Source organism: Budorcas taxicolor, chromosome 5 (assembly GCF_023091745.1).
Source record: "Budorcas taxicolor isolate Tak-1 chromosome 5, Takin1.1, whole genome shotgun sequence".
Lineage (NCBI taxonomy): Eukaryota > Metazoa > Chordata > Mammalia > Artiodactyla > Bovidae > Budorcas > Budorcas taxicolor.
The window spans coordinates 20,712,568-20,737,216 of record NC_068914.1 but is presented as its reverse complement, the minus strand read 5'-3'; the positions used below and the strand labels follow the sequence as shown (position 1 = coordinate 20,737,216).

General features: G+C 36.1%; 1 protein-coding gene across 1 annotated transcript in view; it reads left to right on the top strand.

Annotated features, from left to right (window-relative positions):
* Nucleotides 1-24,649, top strand: part of TET1 (tet methylcytosine dioxygenase 1) — a 121,847-nt gene that overhangs the window by 89,085 nt on the left and 8,113 nt on the right. The window contains exons 6-9 of the mRNA XM_052640242.1: nucleotides 15,683-15,894; nucleotides 19,566-19,716; nucleotides 20,058-20,144; nucleotides 23,510-23,599. Of these exons, the coding sequence (XP_052496202.1) occupies nucleotides 15,683-15,894; nucleotides 19,566-19,716; nucleotides 20,058-20,144; nucleotides 23,510-23,599 (540 nt within the window). The remainder of the gene's footprint in view (nucleotides 1-15,682; nucleotides 15,895-19,565; nucleotides 19,717-20,057; nucleotides 20,145-23,509; nucleotides 23,600-24,649) is intronic.

The following is a 24,649-nucleotide window of genomic DNA, read 5'->3' as shown; positions in this document are numbered from 1 at the left end:
CCAGGGAAGTCTCCACTCCAGTATTATTGCCTGCAGAATCCCATGGCCAGAGGAGCATGGTGGGCTACAGTCCATGGGGTCTCAAAGAGTAGGACACAAATTAATGGACTGAGCATGTACACACGCACGCGCACACACACAAACATACACAAATACACACACAAGTTATCTATCTGGTTTATGTTTTATAAAGAGCAATCTGAGGAGAAGGAAATGGCAACCTATGCCAGTATTCTTGCCCAGAGAATCCCATGGACAGAGGAGCCTGGTACAGTCCACGAGGTCGCAGAGTCAGACACGACTTCACTTTCACTTTAAAGCTTATTTAATTATTATTCTTGATGAGCTCTATTGTTGGTGCTTTACAGATTACTCAGATTTAGTAGCTTTGAGCAACAAACATTTATTATCTCATCAATTTTGTGAGTCAGAAATCTGTCTGTGGGTAACTTAGGAGGGTGCTTCCAGAAGAGGTCTTTATCATTTCAGAACTTGACTGGAGTTGCTAGAGAGTCAACGTCCCATGTCATTTGCAGGAGGCTTTAGTTAGTTTTTTTATTTGGATATGTCGGGTCTTGGTTGTCACACTTGGGATACTCGTTCATGTGGAATATTTCGTCGCAGTGCTTGGACTCTCTAGTTATGGCATGCGGGCTTAGTTGTCTCATAGCATGTGGGATCTTGGTTCCCTGACCTTTGATGGAACCCAGGTCTCCTGTACTGCAAGGCGGATTCTTTTTTTCCCCCAGACTTTGAACCTGTTATTTTGATTGGCATATAGCTGAGCAACAATATTGTGCTAGTTTCAGATGAACAGCAAAGGGACTCGGTCCTACCTATGTGTGTTTTCATTCTCCCCCAAACCCCTCTCCCTTCCAGGCTGCTGCATGACTTCAAGCAGAGTTCCATGTGTTATGCAGTAGGTAGCTAGAAGGATTCTTAACCACTGGATTGCCAGGGAAGTCCCAAGACTCACTCTCTTATCATAGGACTACTTAAGTGTTTTCTCAGTCATAGCAGTTTATTTTTCCCCAGGGTGAGTCAATCAAAATATAACAAGAAAGCCACAATGTCATTTATGACATTAACCTCAGAAATTGCTACGGAGCTATCCTTTAGTGTAGGAGAGGACTATGCAGAGACAAGAATATTAGGTGGTGGTGATGATTGGGGGCATCTTGGAGACAGGCTATTCATAAAATTCAATATCTCTTCTTCACTAAAAATATCAATATGCTAAGTGAAAGTGTTAGTCACTCACTTGTGTCTCACTCTTTGCAACCCAATGAACTGTAGCCTGCCAGGCTCCTCTATTCATGGAATTCTCTAGGCAAGAATACTGGAGTGGATAACCATTCCCTTCTCTCGGATATCTTACCAATCCAGGAATAGAACCCAAGTCTCCCTCATTGCAGGCAGATTCTTTAGCTGCTGAGCTATCAGGGAAACCCACATCAATATGTTAAAGATACTACATTGACATTGAAAAATGTAACTATCTTCTTTAGCCCTAGCTTCTCTCAAGGCAAAAAAATGTTAATCTGTAGATCTTAATTCACAAAATAATGCTGTTAAACATCAACATTCTTCATTATGGAATATTTCAAGAAAAAAGGTAATAAAGTTAGAGTTTACCTATAATTATAAATTGAATACTCATCAAGCTACTACCTGGAGAAGGAAATGGCAACCCATTTTCCAGTATTCTTGTCTGAAAAATCCCGTGGACAGAGGAGCCTGGTGGGCTACAGTTCACAGGGTCTCAAAGAGCCAGACACAACTGAGCAACTGAGCACAGAAGCTACTACCTAGGTGAAAAAATACAACATTGCTAGGTTCTCAGAGACCCTAAGAACCATCTGCCCACCTTATGTATTTCCTTATGGTATGGTTACTGTTCTTTTGTGGTTTGCCCCTACATAGTACCTTGCTCATTTGTAGAAATAAGTGGTAGGGATTGATTCCCAATATTTGACACTGATAATTTACATAGGTTTGTTAATTTGTATCTGTTTGATATTTTTTTACTTATTTGCCTTTAAGTAACAAAGCATGAGGAGAAGAAAATGGAAACCCACTCCAACTCCGGTATTTTTGCCTGGGAAATCCCATGGACAGAGGAATCTGGTAGTCTACAGCCTATGGGATCTCAAGAGTCAGACAAGACATAGCAGCTAAACCACTACCACCAGCAAGGCATGAATGTGTATACTCATGGCAGTTGGCTTCCCCTTGACTAAGTGATCCAAAAGAGCAAGGTTGGCTGGGTTAAGTGGTAGGACTTTGGATGATTCTTTCTTTCTTTCATCCCTTCTATAGCATAACAGTATTTCAGTTCAGTTGCTCAGTTGTGTCTGACTCTTTGCGACCCCATGAACTGCAGCACGCCAGGCCTCCATGTCCATCACCAACTCCCTGAGTCCACCCAAAACCATGTCCATTGAGTTCGTAATGCCATCCAACCATCTTATCCTCTGTTGTCCCCTTCTCCTCCTGCCCTCAATCTTTCCCAGCATCAGGGTCTTTTCAAATGAGTCAGCTCTTTGCATCAGGTGGCCAAAGTATTGGAGTTTCAGCTTCAGTATCAGTCCTTCCAATGAAAACCCAGGACTGATCTCCTTTAAGATGGACTGGTTGGATCTTGCAGTCCGAGGGACTCTCAAGAGTTTCAGCACCACTGATAGAATTTTTAGGTTGCATTGCAGAATTTATATATATATATATATATATATATATATATATATATATATAGTATTGCTTTAAACTTACTTTTCATCTTGCATAGTTTACATTAGTCCTGTATTTGATATTAAACATTAACCTAAATTTAGCATTTTGTGATTTGATGTATGTTTTCTCGTGTGTGTGCAGACTTATGTGTGGTAATAGTGGTTGAATTCTTTTTTAGATATTTATTTGTTTATTTTTTATTTGGCTTCACGAGTCTCAGTTGCAGCATGTGGGATCTAGTTCCCTAACCAGGGATCCAATACAGGCCCCCTGCATTGTGAGTATGGAGTTTTAGACACTGAACCACCAGGGAAGTCCCTAGTGGTTGGATTTTATCCTACTTTTATCATGGTGCGCTTGCCTTCTTTTCTTGAAGGGAGTTGTTAGGGTTAGGTCATACACAGCAAGCCTAAAAACATATTCTAACTGGGAGCAGAACTTTCTAAGCCAGTCTCACTATGTTTTGCCTTTGTTCGTAAAACAGTTTTAATCTTTTCTTCAAAATCTTTCTTCTTTACCAGGTAGTCTTGAACACTTACCCATAATTGTTAATTTTTGACAGACATTTCTAACTCTTCCTTCTGTCATTTTGTGTCTTGGCAGGGAGTAGTTATATCTTGTTATTCAGTAAATTTTGATGGAAAGGGCAATACAGTTTCTTTAATACACTAAGCTCTGTTAACTCCCTTTACTACAGATGACTCCAATGCTGAGAAATTCACACCAGGCCCAAGTTCATGGGTTGCCCCACCTAGGATTGTTATTAGTCAGTAGAGCAGGTGTGACAATGTGTACAACTGAATGTTTTATTGCTTACTTGGGTATGAAGTGACCAGAGTTTTTAGGGTGTTTTGTAAATGAAGCTGATGTGTCTAAAGGTTTTTAAACCATCTTGCCTTGACTTATACACATATCTTCAAAGACTTCCCTTTTTATGAATTCCTTTTTCCAAGATTTTGACTCTTACCCGCCTTGATTATTTTCAAGCTGCACCATTGTGCTGCTTATGTCTGTGCCCAGATCAGGCACTCTATGTGTATTACCATGTCAGAATAATAAACAGGCAGTCATGGGCTGGCTACTTGTCTGCAAAATCTTGCTAATGTGAAAAAACCATTTAATGCTTCAGTGATTAAAATTGGGCAAAAACCAGAGGGATTGGTACTGACTTGCCTTTTCATTGTTCTTTCTTTTTTTGTTATAAAACATTTTTCTTCATTTCTGTTTACCAATGTACGATTAGAACTACTTTTATGTTTGCTTACTTGCTTATAGTAAGATCAAATTGCCAGCGTCCATTGGATCAAAGAAAAAAGCAAGAGAGTTCCAGAAAAACATCTACTTCTGCTTTATTTACTACACCAAAGCCTTTGACTCTGTGGATCACAAGATATGGTGGGAAATTCTTAAAGAGATGGGAATACCAGACCACCTGACCTGCCTCCTGAGAAATCTTTATGCAGGTCAAGAAGCAACAGTTAGAACCAGACCTGAAACAACGGACTGGTTCAAAATCGGGAAAGGAGTACGTCAAGGCTGTATATTGTCACCCTACTTATTTAATTTATATGCAGAATACATCATTTGATATGCCTGGCTGAGTGAAGCAGAGAGAAATATCAATAACCTCATATATGCAGATGACACCTTCCTTATGGTAGAAAGCAAAGAAGTAAAGAGCCTCTTGATGAAAGTGAAAGAGGACAGAAAGTTGGCTTAAAACTCAACATTCAGAAAACTAAGATCATGTCATCTGGTCCTGTCGCTTCATGGAAAATAGATGTAGAAACAATGAAAACAGTGACTGAGTTTATTTTGGGGGGCTCCAAAATTACTGCAGATGGTGACTGCAGCCATGAAATTAAAAGCTGTTTGCTCCTTGGAAGAAAAGCTATGACCAACCTAGACAGTATATCAAAAAACAGAGACATTACTTTGGCAACAAAGTCCATCTAGTCAAAGCTATGGTTTTTCTAGTAGTTATGTATGGATGTGATAGTTGGACTGTAAAGAAAGCTGAGCGCCGAAGAATTGATGCTTTTGAACTGTGGGTTTGGAGAAGACTCTTGAGAGTCCCTTGGAGTGCAAGGAGATCCAACCAGTCCATCCTAAAGGAAATCAGTCCTAAATATTCATTGGAAGAACTGATGCTGAATCTGAAACTCCAATACTTTGGCCACCTGATGTGAAGAACTGACTCATTTGAAAAGACCCTGATGCTGGGAAAGATTAAAGGCGGGAGGAGAAGGGGATGACAGAGGATGAGATGGTTGGCATCACCGACTCGGTGGACATGAGTTTGAACAAGCTCTGGGAGTTGGTGACAGACAGGGAAGCCTGGTGTGCTACACTCCATGCGGTTGCACAGAGTGAGACACAACTGACTGACTGAATTGAACTAATTGACTTGCTTATAGAATTCATTTTTTTAAGGAAAGTTTTTATTGAACTATAAAATACACAAAACTACACAAATTGTAAGTGTGCAGGCCACTGAAGTTTTACAAAATCAAATCATCCAGGTTAAGAAATAAATCAGCACACCAGCCCCAGAACACCGCTCATGCATCTAATCACCACCACCCCTCCAAAAATGGGGTTGAAGTTCATTAGGTATAATATATAGGACATACTGAAATTATTATTTTTTTACTTCTTATTTTTTACTGGGGCTTCCCTTGTAGGTCAGACTTTAAAGAATCTGCCTGCAATGCAAGAGACCTGGTTTCAATCCCTGGGTCCGGAAGATCCCTGGGAGAAGGGAATGGCAACCCATTCCAATATTCTCGCCTGGAGAATTCCATGGACAGAGGAGCCTGGTGGGCTGCAGTCCGGGATCGCAGAGTCGAACACAACTGAGCAACTAAGCATAGCACATAGCCAGTTTACAATGTGGTAGTTTCAGGTGAACAGTGAAGGGAAGGAAGCGAAGAAAGATTTAAATGGTCTTAATCAGTGGATGATTTGGGGCTTCCAGAGGTAGGGATGGCCTCCATCATTTTGTATTGAAAATTTAACTGTAATTTTCTCTCATGGTTATGGATAAAAAAGTGATCTCTCTTGGGTAATGTAATCCACACTTGACATAAATGTTGCTCCTAGCTTTAACTATGGAGAAGGCAATGGCACCCCACTCCAGTACTCTTGCCTGGAAAATCCCATGGATGGAGGAGCCTGGTAGGCTGCAGTCCATGGGGTCACGAAGTGTCAGATACGACTGAGCAACTTCACTTTCACTTTTCACTTTCATGCATTGGAGAAGGAAATGGCAACCCACTCCAGTATTCTTGCCTAGTGAATCCCAGGGATGGGGGAGCCTGGTGGACTGCCGTCTCTGGGGTCGCACAGAGTCAGACACTACTGAAGCAACTTAGCAGCAGCAGCTTTAACTATAGTCTATTCTTCCGCAGAGCGCGGATTTTTGTTGGCGCTTATGCAGGAACCTAGTTACCTGCGCATCTTTACTACTAAGGTTAATATTACAAGGACTGTTTAATTTCCTTTTTTTAAATTGTAAAATAAAAATAGGAGGACATATATATATTCTTATCGCTGATTCACATTGTTGTATGCTGGAAGCCAACACAATATTGTAAGGCAATTATCCTTCAATTAAAAAATTTTTTTAATTTAAGAAGAACAATAAAATAAAATTCAATGTTAAATTCTACATGTAGAAAATGAAAACTCCTTATTAAATTAAATTTCAAAACAATTTAAAATTTTAAAACACATCTTAGTTTTCCCCTTTAGAGATAATGATTTTTAGCAATTTTGAGTATGCCCAAGTGAAGAGTTAAGATGTTAAAAATTGGGTGCCTGCTAAAGCATGGTAAGCAGAAGAGTGAAGTCAATATATTAATAATTATCCAACTTCCTAAATTTCAAAAATGTTTGATTAAGTGAACATAGGTGTTTTTTTTTTTTCTTAGCAGAAACTACTCATGAGATTTTGCTTCTCTGCATACTGAAATCGAATATATAGCTCAATTCTTCAGGAGTGGTTTGAATTCACTGTTAGAAATTACTTTTTTTTAAGGCATCAAAGAACTAGTTTAATGTAAGAAAAAAATTGCTGGAAATGGATAAATTTTTCCCAATTAAAAAAGTTTTTAATTGGAAGATAATTGTTATATAAGGTTGTCTTGGTTTCACCATCACCAAATTCTTAATTCATGATAAAGAATAAATCTCTTTCTTACTGTTCAAAGATTTAAATAGAAAAAATATACTAATCTACTGGTGAAAATCTATTTTGTTATCGTTAACTAGCAATTAAAAATAACTATTAAAAAATAACTATTTTGATTAAATTTGTATTTTAACTAGTAAAATTAGGTTTCTTCATGTATTTATTAGCCATTTTTATTTCTGCTATGAATTCACTCTTCTTAGGCTTTTTTTGTTGATGTTATTTTTTTTATTTTTGTAAATTATACTTTATCATATATTTGCCATTATCTCATACTAGATTTTCTTTTAGTGATCTGACTGTTAATCTTAGTATGAAAGTGAAAGTGTTAGCTGCTCAGTTTTGTCCTATTCTTTTGGACTGCAGTCTGCCTGGCTACTCTGTCTATGGAGTTCTCAGGCAAGAATGCTGGAGTGGTAGCCATTCCCATCTCCAGGGGAATCTTCTCTAGCCAGGGATCGAACCCAAGTCTCCTGCATTGCAGGCAGATTCTTTACTGTCTGAGCCACCTGGGAAGACCTATTTTATAGGAGCTTGAAATGCTTAGCAGGTCAAACTTACGTCATTTAATACATGACTTAAAGATTTTTCCACAGCAATACTATAAAAATAGTGTCTCCCGTATTCTTATAATTTTATGTATTGATTTAGTATTTGGTTTTAAAAGCTTTTTTTTTTTTTTAATTTGCTTGCACCTCACTGAATGCAGAATCTTAGTTCCCAGACCAGGGATTGATCTTGTGTCCTCTGCAGTGGAAACTTGGAGTCCTAATCACTGGACCACCAGGAAATTTGCCCCAGTTGTCTGTTGTTGGTCATTGACTCATTAGGGAAGACCATTCCTAGGCTGGTACTATGTTTTTTGTTATAGATTTGCAGAAAAGTTTTAAATTTAAAAGGACATTTATTGTTCATATGTAAAAGTCTTTTTCATGACTTAATGTTCATTTATTCTTTCATATGAACTTTTAGAAACTAAGTATATATAGAATGGGGAATAGATTGGTAACTAAAATAAAATCTTTCAATGTCTGACCTTCCATCTAGGAACAACTTAATTAAGATTTACTTACATGCATTTCCCTTAAGATAATCCTCACAGCTATATTTAATTTAATGTTTAATTTAAGCTGTAAACCAAATTTCTATTTGATTATTGCTGGTATATATTAAACCTTTGAGTCTTCAAAATTTATAAGTAGCCACCTGTGTTATTCTCTTTAAAAATCCAATTAAGTTTTGCTTCTCTTGAGTTTCCTAGGAGGACTCAAATCTATAAAAAATAATCATCTCCCAATTATAATAATACTTGTTTTTAAAATATGTTTTAAAAATCACCTTTAATTCTTCTTTTCAGAAACAATAGTTTGATTAGCCTTTGTTCAGATATTTGCAGGTACCAGTAAATGTAGTAATTCTGACCCAACAAACACAATGCTGTGTTTCCAAAAGAACAGTTATATAATTATTAGTCTATACTGTAAGGTAAATTAATGATTATATTGGAAGATAATTAAATGCAAACATACTATTCATAAACATTATGATTATTTTGTTGTTTGTGCAAAGCAAGACTATGTATATCTAGAATTCTCTGGATTTTGGAGTCAGGGGAATAAAATACTACTTAAGTAATTCCATTACCCATGTAAATGTACTATGGCTAGAAGTCAAGCTTGACTGCTATGTAGAAACTGCCCTCCATTTTTGAGATTCTTTTCATTTTTTTTCCCATGTCTTAAGTATATTAAAAAATTGTTACCTACAGCTTCTTCCTCATAAATTACAACAGTAACTTTGTTTCTCAGAGCAGTCTTTTCCCTCCAGAGTGGCCTTAAACCCTAGATGGTCAGAGGTTATTTAGACTATGACATCTGGTCCCATCACTTCGTGGGAAATAGATGTGGAAACAGTGTCAGACTTTATTTTTGGGGGCTCCAAAATCACTGCAGATGGTGACTGCAGCCATGAAATTAAAAGATGCTTACTCCTTGGAAGGAAAGTTATGACCAACCTAGATAGCATATTCAAAAGCAGAGACATTACTTTGTTAACAAAGGTCTGTCTAGTCAAGGCTATGGTTTTTCCAGTAGTCATGTATGGATGTGAGAGTTGGACTATAAAGAAAGCTGAGTGCCAAAGAATTGATGCTTTTGAACTGTGGTGTTGGAGAAGACTCTTGAGAGTCCCTTGGATTGCAAGGAGGTCCAACCAGTCCATTCTAAAGGAGATCAGTCCTGGGTGTACTTTGGAAGGAATGATGCTAGAGCTGAAACTCCAGTACTTTGGCCACCTCATGCGAAGAGTTGACTCATTGGAAAAGACTCTGATGCTGGGAGGGATTGGGGGCAGGAGGAGAAGGGGACAACCGAGGATGAGATGGCTGGATGGCATCACTGACTCGATGGACATGAGTTTGAGTAAACTCCAGGAGTTAGTGATGGACAGGGAGGCCTGGCATGCTGCAATTCATGGGGTCGCAGAGTCGGACATGACTGAGCAACTGAACTAAACTGAACTGAGATTATCATTCTTGATCATGGTCTGTCATGCCTCAAGAGCTCCCAGTTTAGAATTTAAATAGGTTATCTCATCCAGACCAAGTTAACAGAAATGGTTTAGAATGTACATTTCAGATCTGTACATAGATAGGCTGTTGAAGCAGAACAATTGATAATCCAGAATAAGGGGACTCCATCATAGAAGTAGCTAGGAAATCTTTTCCTAATGATCATCAGACTGATCTTTTATCGCCACTTCTGGAGACACTCAGTACTATCCCTGTGATTACTACTGACACTTTAACTGCCAAAGAAAGTCTCAGTTCAGTTCAGTTCAGTTCAGTTCATTTCAGTCGCTCAGTCGTGTCCGACTCTTTGCGACCCCATGAATCGCAGCACGCCAGGCCTCCCTGTCCATCACCAACTCCCGGAGTTCACTCAGACTCTCGTCCATCAAGTCCGTGATGCCATCCAGCCATCTCATCCTCTGCCATCCCCTTCTCCTCCTGCCCCCAATCCCTCCCAGCATCAGAGTCTTTTCCAATGAGTCAACTCTTCGCATGAGGTGGCCAAAGTACTGGAGCTTCAGCTCTAGCATCATTCCTTCCAAAGAAATCCCAGGGCTGATCTCCTTCAGAATGGACTGGTTGGATCTCCCTGCAATCCAAGGGACTCTCAAGAGTCTTCTCCAACACCACAGTTCAAAAGCATCAATTCTTCGGCACTCAGCCTTCTTCATAGTCCAACTCTCACATCCATACGTGACCACTGGGAAAACCATAGCCTTGACTAGATCCTCAAAACCTTTCTGAAGCAGTTCAAACTATTGGTTCCAGTCCCTCTTCTGGGAAGTTTCGCCTGGTTTCTAGGAGAGAAACAGGTTTCCCCCATCTCTTCACGATCTCAAGGCAGGCTGTCTATAATATACCCTTTTAGGTGATCTCCTTCATGACTACATGATCTTGTTCATGACACATGATCTTGTTCGTGGCATCATCTATGTGCTAGTTAATCCCGTATCACTCGCCTGCTTGATAGGGGAGCAGAGAGGGAGGAATCGAAGAGCAACCTTTTGTGGTACAGGAAGGACTTTAATGAGCTGTTTACTTTGCGCTAGCTACATCTTAAAAACTGAACAAGAAGTTATCTCAGAAATTTAACCAATTATGTATATTAATTTAATGAAGGGAGTTTTATAATCTCAGGGTCCGTTTGATAAGACTGCAAGTGGCAGAATTCTTAAATAACACCTTTATTTTGTAGACTGGTTCTCCAAAAATCTTAGAATTGCCATTGTATTGGCTCGGCCAAAAGGTTCTTTCAGGTTTTTCCATGTGATCTTACAGATAAACCTGAATGATTTTTTTTTTTTTTGGCCAATCCAATACTAGCGTATTTCTGGTGGCAAACTATTTTTTCAGTTTTTTAGGAAGGGTAATATCCATGAGAGCTTTCCAAGTGGTGCAGTGGTAAAGAATCCGCCTGCCAATACAGGAGACTCAAGAGATGCTGGTTCGATCCCTGGGTCAGGAAGATCCCTTGGAATAGGAAATGGCTACCACTGCAGTATTCAGTATGGGATATGTTTCAAGAATGATGTTTCAAGTATGATGTTTCATATGATATAACACTTGTATGTCATGTAATATAAGACTATTAAAAAGTGAAAGGACAGTAGTCATGAACATTACGTTACTCATGTTTTAGACACATCATTTACCATCTAAAGTGATTCTGGGGACTCCCTTGGAGGTCCAGTCATTAAGATTCCATGCTTTCAATGCAGGTGGCACAGGATTCCATCCCTAGACAGGAAACTAAGATCCCATATGGTGCTTGGCCACGATAAATAAATAAAATAAAAAGTAAAGTGAATATGTTGTGAGACCCTGGCTTCAACCACTTACCAATTAATATTTTGTTCCAGTTATCAAAAAATGTGATTTTTGTCAAATGTTTTAAAATTTGGACTGTTTGTTGGGCTATTTCTGAAATGATAGATTCTGTCTTATTAATAGCATAACTTGTTTTTGAAATTTTTATAAAATCCAACCACATTGGGTTTTTGTGGTTTTTAACCATTCGTTCAACAAATATTTAATGAGAGTCTTCCATGAGCTGAGTTCTGTTCTCAGGATCCAAGTATGCATTAAAAAAGCAAAAAAATCTTAGTAGCTAATAGTTATTAGATCCTAGGTTTGTGCTACTATAGAAGAGTTAAGAAAGTTGCTACAGTGTCATGAGCCAGTAAGTGACTAAGCAGTTTTGCGTTCTGGTTTTGAATTTAGATTCAAGTACACTATTTTAGTATAACATACACGCAGAAGACTTCAGAAATTCTTCGATCACAAGTTTTCTAAAGTGCACACACTTGTGTAACCAGCAGTGAATATTACGTGCCCCGCTGAATCACTCTCCTGCCCTCTACCGTTATTGATTAATCCTGTCTAATTTGAACCTTATGTAAATGCAGTCTTGCTGTATGTAGTCTTCTGCATACATCGACTATCTTAAAACTTCATAATTGTGAGACTAAGCATTGTTTTTTTAAATGTAGATAATTCTCATCTCATTGAGCTGGTCTCTGGTGGTTAATGCTTGGGTTGTTATCAGTTTGAGGTAGTCATGAATAGTGGTGCTGTCTTTGAAAGTTAAGTCGCTCAGTCGTGTCCGACTCTTTGCGACCCCGTGGACTGTAGCCCACCAGGCTCCTCCATCCATGGGATTCTCCAGGCAAGAATACTGGAGTGGGTTGCCATTTCCTTCTCCAGAGGATCTTCCTGACCCAGGGATCTAACCCAGGTCTCCTGCGTTAGAGGCAGACGCTTTAACCTCTGAGCCACCAGGGAAGCCCTCTCATTGGGAAATACAAAAATATATTTCTGTTTGTTTTATACCTAGAAGTGGAATTGCTAGGAGATGGTGGGGGGGCGTCGCATATGTGCAACTTGAATCAATACAGTTTTCCAAAATGGTGATCTGTTTTTGCATTCTCATGAATATTGTACAAGTTGCTCTCCATCTTTCTCCACACGACATTTTCTTTTTCATTTCTTTCCTTCCTTTTTTTTAAAAAAAAATTGTGGTAAAATAGCAATAATAAAAAATTTACCATCTTAACCATTCTTGAGTGTATAGTTCAGTTTGAAACAGATTTCCCGAACGTTTTCTTGCAAATGAGAAATTCTATCTCCATTAAACAATTCTCTATTTTTCTATCACCCTTGCCCCTAACACCGTTCTAGTTTATGTTTCTATGAACTTGACTACTTTAGATAACTCATTAAATGTTTGTTGTTTCATGACTGTTTTATTTCGTTTTGAATTATGTGCTTAAGGTTAATTCATTTGCAGTGTGTGACAGGATTTCCTTCCTTTGTGTCTATTCCTTTGTGTGCATATACAATATTTTGTTTATCCTTTCATCCATTGATATCCATTTGGGTCACTTTTACCTCCGGGCGCTTGTGAATAATGATGAAATGGACATGGGAATGCAAAGATTTGTTTCAGACTTTATTTTCATTTCTTTCTGGTATATATTCAGAAGTGGAATTGCTGGATCATATGATTGCTGGTTCTATTTTTAAGTTTTTGAGGAACTTCATACTGTTTTGCATGGCAGTTAAACCATTTTAAAACCCCATTCACATATGTAGTGCTTTCGAATTTTTTTATTTTGCCAGATGACTGATAATGTTGAGCATATTTTCATATGCTCATCATCTGTTTGGATGTTGTCTTCTGTGTGTTTGTTTTTTTAACTTTTTTGGCCAGTTTTCTGTTTTGCTTTTATTACTCATTTGAGGAAGTTCTTTATATATTTTGGGTAAGAATAATTTGGTGTTTATATATATTGCAGATATGTCTCCCATGGTATTGATTGCTTTTATGCTTTCTTAATCTTTTATTAGTTAATATTTATGATGAACAAGAGTTCTTAATATATTCCAATTTCTTAATATTTTCCTTTATAATTATTAAATTTGGTGATCTGTTTTAAAATATTATATCCACTCCAAGGTCATGAAGGTATTTTCTTCTAAAAATTTAATGTTTTATCTTTTATAGTTAGATCTACAGTATAATTTGTTACTGGTGTGAATTACGCATGAAGATTCATTCCCCCGCCCCCCCCCTGCCCAATATGGATGTCTGTGCACTGCAATTTATGGAGAAGATTCCTTTTTGCATTGGACTGCAGTGTCATTTGTCATAGTCAAGTGACCACATATATATGGCTCTCCTGCATTTTGTTTTATTCCATTGATCTCCTTATCTGTCATTGTACCAATACTAAACTGTCTTAATTATCATATCTCTGCTATCAGTCTTGATACCTGATTAATCATTTTTTCTGTCTTTGTTCCTTTTTTTCCACTTCTTGGTCCTTTGCATTTACATGTAAACTTTCCAAAACCTTTGTCCATTTCCATGCCCAAACAAAACTATTCTAGTAGGGCTTTGATTGCAATTGTATCAAATCTAGCAACAAACTCTGGGGAAATAAACATCATTATAATAATTACTATTCCATGAAAATAGTATATCCATTTATTTAGGTATTTAATTTCTTTCAATAATATTTCTATAATTTTCAAACATTTCATACAAGTTTAATATTTGTCTTACTCTGATTAGACTACTAGAGGAAATACCAGAATGGATGGCTTATAAACAGCAAATTCATTTCTCACACTTATGTGGTTTTTAAGTTGAGGATCAGGGTGCCAGCATGAATGGTGGGTCCTTTTTCTCCCTGTGTCTTCAAAAGGTAGAAGGAGCTAACGAGACAAAAGGGTCTCTTATAAGAACACTGATGCCATTAGTGAGAACTTCCTCCTCATGACCTAATCATCTCCATCTCCCAAAGGTTCTATTAATACCATTGTTTAGATTGAGCATTCATTATTTGAATTTTAAGTGAACATAAATATCCATAACATAGTGATACTTAAGCAGCTTATTGGAACTTTTAGTGACTCATTATGCTTAATTTTCTTTCATTCACTGAAAGAGCTATGGGAGATCTAGAAAAGGCACAAATACAATGAATAAATAGCATTTTAGCATTTCTTACACAAAGACTCTATGACTATAACTTTGTTGGTTTGACAGCATGAAGATTATCTGGTGTGACTTTGTTTGATACAGTATCATTTTGCATTTGAGCTTATTTGGAAGCAAATGTATTTTTTGGCTGTAAAAGGACATAAAAACAGAAAAAAATTTTAATGTAAATAATTGTGTTTAGGGGGAAGGTCCTAAAGCCAACTCTACTCAAGGGATGCCTTGGTAGCAATGATTGTTAACCATCTGGAGTGACAGAAGAAAGTGATATTGGGTAACTAACATCTTAAGAAGTTTCATCTCAAGTTTTTGTAATATTATAGCAACAAAAATGGAATATTAATTATGCTATTGGGTGCTCCATTGTCGTCACAGGGGTGGGCAGTTGCATCGTTTACTGATTACATACTGATTGATCTAATTAGTCTGTTTGTAATTTGTGATATATGGAAGGAGTTTTAAGCATAGTAATTAAATCTAATTAACAAAAGTAAACACTAGGACCACTGGACAGTATTTTAAATACTTAGGAATCTGTTTTTAGCTACCCATGTGTATGATGCAGTGTAAGAAAAATGGTTAAATATTCAAAATTACTTATAATTTGTATTCTCTGTCAGCTGGAACATCTTAATCTTAAGATGGGTATTATAACTATCTGTGGGAGCATGGTGAAAAATTGCAGAATTATTGCTTTATGTACATATGAATTGTTTTTTATATGGCCAAACCATTTGCCCAAGGCAAATATCCGTAATTTTTCTCAGATGCTAAATATCAGTGCTCAGAGTTTATTTTTAATGTTGGGAGTACTAGGCTATTTCCATTTAGCTAGATTTGTGCACTTCTGGCAATTATGGAAGAGCAGATGAGTTAATTAGGCTCTTTTCCATGGGATTCTCTGTTGTCTGTTTTGCAATACTGTGTCAACAGTGAAATAAAACACAAACTGTTTCCACAGATTTCTGTTCAGCCTGTTGTTTGTTAGTCAAGTAACCTTGGATACCCTGTGATGAGTTGTATGGAGGCAGCTAGTCTAACAACTAAAGGCCTTACAGGCGTCAATGCTTTAAGAAATAGTAAGTTTAGAAAACTAGAATGTAGTGATGAAGAACTTTAAAAGCAATATCCATTGCATTTGACATTAGGTTTCTTGTTTTCCATAAATGTATACATTCTGTTTTGGCAGGTTTTAAGAAGAAGCAGCGATGAAGAGAAAGTTCTTTGTCTGGTTCGACAGCGCACAGGCCACCACTGTCCAACAGCTGTGATGGTGGTGCTCATCATGGTATGGGACGGCATTCCTCTCCCGATGGCTGACAAACTGTATTCACAGCTTACCGAGAGTCTCAAGTCATACAATGGTCATCCCACAGACCGAAGATGCACGCTCAATGAAAAGTAATCAAATATGTTTTATACTGTTTTAACATCAGTGTTATATCTTGTTAAATTGACTACCGAGTAATAGACATATATATATTATAGATGAGGACAGAATTTTAGGTATTATGCAACTGGAAAGAATGAACATTGCTTAAAAGGGAGACTTTTTCAGAGTGAGTTACGGCCATTTTAGGATATTCTCCTTAATTCTTTCTTTGTTTCCATTTTGACACCTGATCCTTCTCAGCCCTGGAGTCTGAAAGAGAGAGATTTTTCTATAAAGGATCAGCTCCTCCATAGGAATTGTACCATTTTCCATTTTCTCTAGCAATGTACGGGAATATCTGTTTTTCTATAGCTTTCATTGTAGTCAAACTTGAATTTTGCCCATTTAATAGGGGATGCTGCTGCTGCTAAGTCGCGTCAGTCGTGTCCGACTGTCCAACCCCATAGACGGCAGATCACCAGGCTCCTCCGTCTCTGGGTTTCTCCAGGCAAGAGAACTGGAGTGGGTTGCCATTTCCTTCTCCAATGCATAAAAGTGAAAAGTGAAAGTGAAGTTGCTCAGTCGTGTCCAACTCTTCATGGCCCCATGGTCCAACCCCATAGACGGCAGACCACCAGGCTCCTCCGTCCATGGGATTCCCCAGGCAAAAGTACTGGAGTGGGTTGCCATTGCCTTCTCTGATGAATGTCTTCAATTTCTTTTGATTTGCATTTTTCATATTATGACTGAATATTTTTTCTTATGGTAAGAGTATCTGCTATTTGTTCTTTAGTTTTTTAATTTCACTGAAGTATGGTTGATTCACAATATGTGTTAATTTCAACTGTACAGCAAATTTACTTAGTTTTGTATGTTCTGTTCAGTTCAGTCGCTCAGTTGTGTCTGACTCTTTGTAACACCATGGACTGCAGCACTCCAGGCCCCGCCGGTCTTTCACCAGCTCCCGGAGTTGACTCAAAACTCATGTCCATTGAGTTGGTGATGCCATCCAACCATCTCATTCTCTGCTGTTCCCTTCTCCTCCCACCTTCAATCTTTCCCAGCATCAGGGTCTTTTCAAATGAGTCAGTTCTTTACATCAGGTGGCCAAAATATTGGAGTTTCAGCTTCAGCATCAGTCCTTCCAATGAATATTCAGGACTGTTTTCCTTCAGGACTGACAGGTTGGATCTCCTTGCAGTCCCAGGGACTTTTTAAAAATGTAACTTATTATATCTCTTTTCCCTTACTGTTTCTGAATTTTTAGTGATATTTAAGACCATTTTTCTTTCACACGAGCTCTAGAATAATTCATCCATATTTTCTTTTATTTCCTGTTGAAATCACAAATTTTTAAAACAGAAATCATTTAAGATTTATGCTAGACAGAAGTGAGAAGAAGTGATCCATTTCTATTCTTTTTTCCATTTATCACAACTCTACCTGCTAAAGAGTTCTTCTTTCCCCTTTGACTTGAAATACTAAATTTATACAAAAATCAAATCCTCTTTCTTATGAATTCTGTATATTATAGAGGCATTATACATTTTAATATTTAGTAAGACTAGCTCACCATTCTTGTTTTTTCAAGTCTTTTAAAAAAAATTTCTGCTTTCAAATGAACTTCATAATCAATTTGTCTAGTTTTAAGATAAATCTAATGGTATTTTTAATGGGATTATATTAAATTAGAATAAACAGACATCATTCTGATGTTGAATCTTACAATCCCATTAACAGATTTTTCTTTTCATTTGTTCAAGTGTTTGTGTTCTTCAACAGTGTTTTGTATGGTTTTCCTCAAAAAGTTCTCTTTTTTAACAAAAGAAACATCATTATACAAATTATAAAATATCCCCTCTCTAACCTCCTCACAGGATTGTTTGTATATCTTCCAGAGTACTGTTTTTATGCTTAAAATCATTTCATTATCCTTTTTATTATTTTTCTAATACCAATAAATATATATACATAATTTTAATATATCTATTTTATTATGTGGCTTCATAATAATAATACCTCTAATATAAAGAAACTGTTGTAAATTGTGTACATATAAGCTTACTTTTCCCAATAATTCATAAGTAAGTTTTATGCTATTTTGCTCAATGTAGATCCAGTCTATTTTTAAAAAATTTATATTTACAGAAATGATGTAAGAATACTTCAATGAATTCTTATATACCCCTTACCTTACCTATTTGTGGAATCATTATTTCTAATTCCACAAATAATCACACAATACACATAAGTTTACATGTCATTATCATTACTGCTTTTTTCTATACTTTCTTCTGGATAATTTGTGAAGTAGTTGCAAACTTTTACTTCTAAATAATACTTCAGAGAATGAGGTACAGTGCAATTATCAAGACCAGGTACCAAGTACCAGTACAATTATCAAAACCAGGCTATTTCACTTGGATAAAATGCTAGTTTCTAATTTAAATATCATCTACTTTCCTATAATGTACTGCATACTAATTTTCTCCCACCCAGGATTTGATGGAATAAGTTATTTTGTCTTTTGGGTTCCTTGATACTTATATCTATCTTTTTTCAGTGTTTCGTAGCACTGTGTTTTTGAAAGGGACAAGGTAATTTTGCAAACTGTTGCTCAATTTTTGATTGTCTTCCTGATTCAATTCAATTCAGGAATTATTGGCAAAAATACTACATTAAGTTCATAATATTAAGAGCTATTTTAAAGTCTTTTTGTCTCATTATCTGTGATGTTGACTGTTTAGGAGCCAATTTTAGGTCTCATAGTTAATAGCTAACTACATTCTCAGTTCGGGAAGATCCCCTGGAGAAGATCCCCAGGGAAGCCAGTATTCTTCTTTTCCTGGTGGTTCAGATGTAAAGAATCCGCCTGCAATGCAGGAGACCTGGGTTTGATCTGTGGGTTGGGAAGATCCCCTGGAAGAAGGCATGGCAACCCACTCCAGTATTCTTGCCTGGAGAATTCCAATGGACAAGGGAGCCTGGTGGCCTGCAGTCCGTGGGGTCACAAAGAGTTGGGCATGACGGAGCGACTAAACACAGTACATTTTTCTACTTTTTTGACTTCTTTGAAATTCTGCACTTTAAAGTTTCTCTTCTTTGATACTCTTTGCATCTCATTTTCTTCTTTTCAAGTAATTGTAATCTTTTGCTCCCTTTAAAGTATATATTTTATCTTTGTGAAAATTAGAATAATTGAACTATTCCTCCTTCATATTTAGCATTTTCCTGACTTTCACAATTAAATATAGTTTTTATTTCAAATTTCTATTTTCTTTTATTTATCATTTTTCAAAAATGTATTTTTTAATTGCTTGTATTTTTAAGTCCAATGAGGTGCTATAATTTTCAAATTCTGATAGGAAACTGATCTATGATTAAAATCCAGGCCCTTTATTTCCTTACCTTGGATATCTCCAAATTAAACAAGGTTATGTATATTTCAGATCTGTATGGTTCTTGCCTTTTATTGGATTTACAATCTTGAACAAACATTTTAATTGAAGCTTTAGTTACATTCAAGTGTTATTAGCTTTGTGTTGTTAACACTACCTTAGATAAAAAAATTAATGAAATAGGTATATTAAAATAATTTCATTATCCATCCTTGCTTCTATATATATATGAACCTGAAATGTTCTGTTTGAGGTATTATCCTACTTTATCAGTTCATTCCCTTGCAATTATCATCTTACAGTCGTACCTGTACATGTCAAGGAATTGATCCAGAGACTTGTGGAGCTTCCTTCTCTTTTGGCTGTTCATGGAGTATGTATTTCAATGGCTGCAAATTTGGTAGAAGCCCAAGTCCTAGAAGATTTAGAATTGATCCAAGTTCTCCCTTACACGTAAGTGTCCTTTTTACTTATGAATTACACTTATTAATATATAAGTACATTTCTTTAAAAATTTTTTAAATTGTAAAAAATTAATATTAGAACGTAGTGACAAAATAGTAACTATATGTGTCTATATATATATATAAGAAAATAGTTTCAAATTCTAAATAATGTAGGTAAAATCTTTAATTATCAACCCAAATTCCGATTGTCCCTGACTCCCTCCTTCCCTCACCCTAAAGAGAATCACTGTTAAAAAAAACCTAGAATTTTATACCCAGCCAAAGTAGGAACAATGAATAAAGCTATTTGCCAACATTTCAAAGACTCAGTAAGTTTACTACCCACAGCACTACTATGAAAGAATTACTAAAGGACGTAATCCAGAAAGAAGATATATGAAACCGGAACCAATCTGTCCGGAACACGAGGCCATGGTGAGCAAAGAAATTAGTCAACCTTATTGTTAAGTTTAAATTAAATAAGTTGAGTACTTACATTTTTTAATTGAAATAACAACCTATAAGTATAATTCAATACTCTTCTCAAATCAGGGGTGGGTAGGCAATGGGAGGGGGTGGGGCACCTATATAAATTAAGTGTGGCAATGTTTTATGATTTGTTTGGAGTGGGGAGATTTTAGATAGTGATTAACTCCAAGATCAGTGTTTTTCAAGCTTTGTGCTGTGACCAAGAATATAAAAATATTTTATACTACAAGTAACTATTTGGAAAAAATATATCTTCAAATGAATAGATAAAACTATCACAGAATAACATTTAGCCTTATTACATATAACAAAAATAATATTTAAGTATTAAAAGTTAATATCTGACAGTTATTGCTGAAGATCACTATGATGCGGCAAAAACATTTTTTAAATAAAATTTCATTTCTTTAAATTCTAGTTTTGACCTACCAAACTGAATTCTTAGCCCACTAAAGAGTCATGTCCCACAGCTTGGAAAATACTGCTCTAAATATTGTCAGAAAAACGTATTTGAGAAGTGTATATTTAAAAATTTTTAGATGACTACAAATATAATTTATAACCTTTGAACTAGTTGTGGAAAAAAACCCATTCATCAGTCAGCAAGGTTAGTTTAAAAAGTCTAACTGAGATATAAGATAATATCTAATTGGGATATAAGATAAATAGGAAACACAAAATAAAGCAGCAGAAATTACTCTAATTGTATCTATAATACAAGGAATGTAACATCTTTCAGGAAAGCTCAGAATAAGTAAATAATCCCTTTAAAGAGTAATCAAAATTATTTGTTTTCTCTAGAGTTCCCATCTACTGTAATAAAAGAGGGAAATCACTCTAAAGAGCACTGTCTTTTGCAGATAAAATACCTTAGAAGAAATCTAACAAGTTTATCAGACCTTTAGGGAGAAAACTATACTAAAAGGACATATAAAATACCTGATAATGAGAAGGTAACATGTTCAAAGATCAGAATATTAGATAATGAGATGTGAATTCTTCCTTAAAATAAACGTTAAAAAGTTAATTTTTTCTAAATAATTATCTAATGAAGATGCTATATTCTATAACACTCATATAATAAATGGATGATCAGTTTTTGCTTATGGTTATTATTAACAATGAGTAATGTTTATGTAGTGTTTATAATACAGGAAGAAGCATTCCTCTTTTCAGGAACTGAGAAAAGACCAGTGTAAAGCTCAGCAGGCTAGGGAAAGTGAGGTGCATATAGTTGCCTTTAAGAATATGGGGAGATCATTGTAGAATGTTAAAGCAGAGAGTAATATAATGATATCTTTTTTTTTTTTTTTAATGGGATGTCTGTGGCTGCTCTGTGGACTGGAGTTATCCAAGAGTTCATTTAGCAAGATAGGCTAGCTATTAGAATAGTCCAAAGAAGGGATAGTAGTGACTTAGAATATGGTTGTGAGAGAAGAAATGATAAGTAGTAGTTCTGGACTGGTTGTTAAAACTAGGTGCTATTCTTTGACAAAGGGTGTGGTGAAACAAGACTGGGTTTATAAAGAAGACAGATTATCGATTCAGTTTGGATGCACTGGCTTGGAGATTCTTAAGAGAAATCCAAATGAGGCTGTCTGGTCATTAATAAGAACCTCAGGGTTAGTATGTGATCCAGGTGGTAGTTGTAGGCATTGATGTGGAGGTGGTGACCCGATAGATAAGGTATAGTGTGAGAAGGGCAGAGGGATGTAGGGCATGAGCCCCATTATGTAAAGATCTAATAAGAGATCTCTAATACACCCACTTACTCTAATGAAACAGTTAGAAAGTAAGGATTTCTATGATATGGATAAAGAACCTGCATTCGACAATAATCATCTATTTAAGTTTTAATTTTTTCTATGTACCTGACTTATTTCATTTGTATACAAGAAATGTTAGTTCATAAGATAAAAAATTGCCCAATCTGACTAGTGACACTGAATGATTCATAACATTCTTCTAGCAATAAAACACAATTTACCTTACCCAATATCTCAAGTGCAATAAAATATAATAAAGTCTTTTTAACTAGCCATTTAAATAGTAATTCTGAAGTTTTCCTCAAATTATGTGTCAGTATAGCCAGGAAGGATTTTTTCTTTTGTCAGTAGTCTGACCTCCCTGACTATATTTATTAAGCTACATTAAGTAACAGATATGTAAATAGACAGATGAAGAGAAGAAAGCAATTTAGATATAGACCCTATGTATATGAATTTCCTTTTCAATGAACACACCAACTGAAATGAGTAGGAAACTAAAAGGATTATCACTGGTGCTTTGCAGTTGCCAAGACTGAGTCTTGTTATAAAGCATTCAAGAATTAACTTCCCATGTCTACATTGCTATGTGGCTTTGGTTTTTGTAATAGTTTGCTGCACCAGAGGTGAAGTGATCCACAGGAAGGTTTTCCTTCCTCATCTACCAGATCACAGATGAGACAGACACCTTCAAACCTCTGAAGCCCTTCATTGCTGTCATTTCTTCATCACTTGTCTTTTGTGACTGACCATTTATCAATCTCTGATTTGATTTAGGATACAATCATCTCTGAAAAACTATCACAATGTTTTTCCAGCTAAGGTTACTAAAGTCTCCTTTCTCTCCTCCATACCTCATTCTGTCATCAGTGGCATTTTTACTACTGTTGTTATGACAGTTTTCCTTCGAAAAAAGTCTTACATATTTCTACTATCATTAGACCCCAGAATCTTGATAAAGTGTTAAGGCTTCTCCACAATTCTATCAAATCTTCCTTAGTTTGTAGACATTACTGTGTAGAAAAGAAAACACTGGATTAAGACAGCCCATTGCCTACTTATTATATTTGAAGCTCTTAGCACGGGGATCTGATACACAGTATGTGCCTTATATGTGTTGCTCTCCCATCTCTGTCATAGAACCTTGTTTCACTGTAAGAATTCTTCCACATCTCCACTTGCCACCAGGAAAGTTGTCTTGATTTACTTCAAGTGCCCTCTACTATTGAATAAATATAAAATGTGGTTCTTATTTTGACGTGAGCAGCTTTGTAACTTACCTCTAACACCAGTTAGATTTCTCATTAGCTGATAACATAGACTTCTAATTTCAAAAGACTAAATCTAAGCATAACAATGACTAATAATTTAGATTTTATGGTAGCAATCATGTCATTTTCTATGGTAGCTTATCAGGGTAAGTATGAACTGTGCACCAACAACGAACATATCAGCAATGAGGTATAATTCATTTTCATATGTTATATAAATTCATCACTCATATGTAATTATGAAACAACTTTTATGGACTGTCTTTTCCTATAGGAAAAAAACCTTGAAGATAATTTACAGAGTTTGGCTACAGAATTAGCTCCAATTTATAAGCAGTATGCTCCAGCTGCTTATCAAAACCAGGTATGTTTTGGGACCTTATATAGAGCTTTTAAACATGGTTGAAATTTACATCTAAACAATGTCTTTGTTAACAGAAATTGTTTTTCAAATTTTACCTCAATGTAGATCTTTATTGACAGTTTTAAAAATTATCTAGTGTTTTTTAAAAACAGTATTATGGCAATTGAAGACTTCCCTGATGGCTCAGATGGTAAAGTGTCTACCTGCAGAAAAAGAGATCTGGGTTTGATCCATGGGTTGACAAGATCCCCTGGAGAAGGAAATGGCAACCCACTCCAGTACTCTTGCCTGGAAAATCCCACGGCCAGAGGAATCTGGTAGGGTACGGTCCTTGGGATTGCAAAGAGTAGGAAAGGACTGAGCAACTTCACTTTCACTTTCTTTTCATGGCAATTGAATTAAATATCCACAATGAGATTTAATTCAATTGGGAAGTGGGGGAGATCAGAAGATATTAGCCAAGGGGTACAAACTCCCAGCAATAAGATAAGATCTGGTGCACAGCTTGTTGGCTATATTTAATAATATTATATTATACTTAAAAGTTTTAATTATGTCTTAAATACCTCTACACACCAAAAAATTATAATTATGTTTAACTAACCTTATTGTGGTAATCATTTTGTAACATATACATGTATCTAGTGATCACACTGTACACCTTAATCTTACATATGTTATGTATGTCAGTAATATCTCAGTAAAACTGAGGTGGGAAAACACATTTTTAAAAGAAAAGAAAAGGATAACCATATATTGGGAGAAAATAAGGGTGAATCATATAGCAGACCAAGTAGAAATAAGTGTAAAATACTTTTTAAATGTAACCAGGGAATTCCTTGGTGGTCTGGTGGTTGGGATTCCTCACTTTCACTGCTGAGGGCAAAGGTTTTATCTCTGGTCAGGGAAATAAGATCCTGCAAACAGAGCAAGTAGGCCAAAAAGCAAACAAAAATGAAAAACATAACCAGGGGTGCATATTTTTTAAATATATGATAAAAATTCAAATATTTATTTGTATTATCATGAATAACAAGGTCTCTGCCCAAT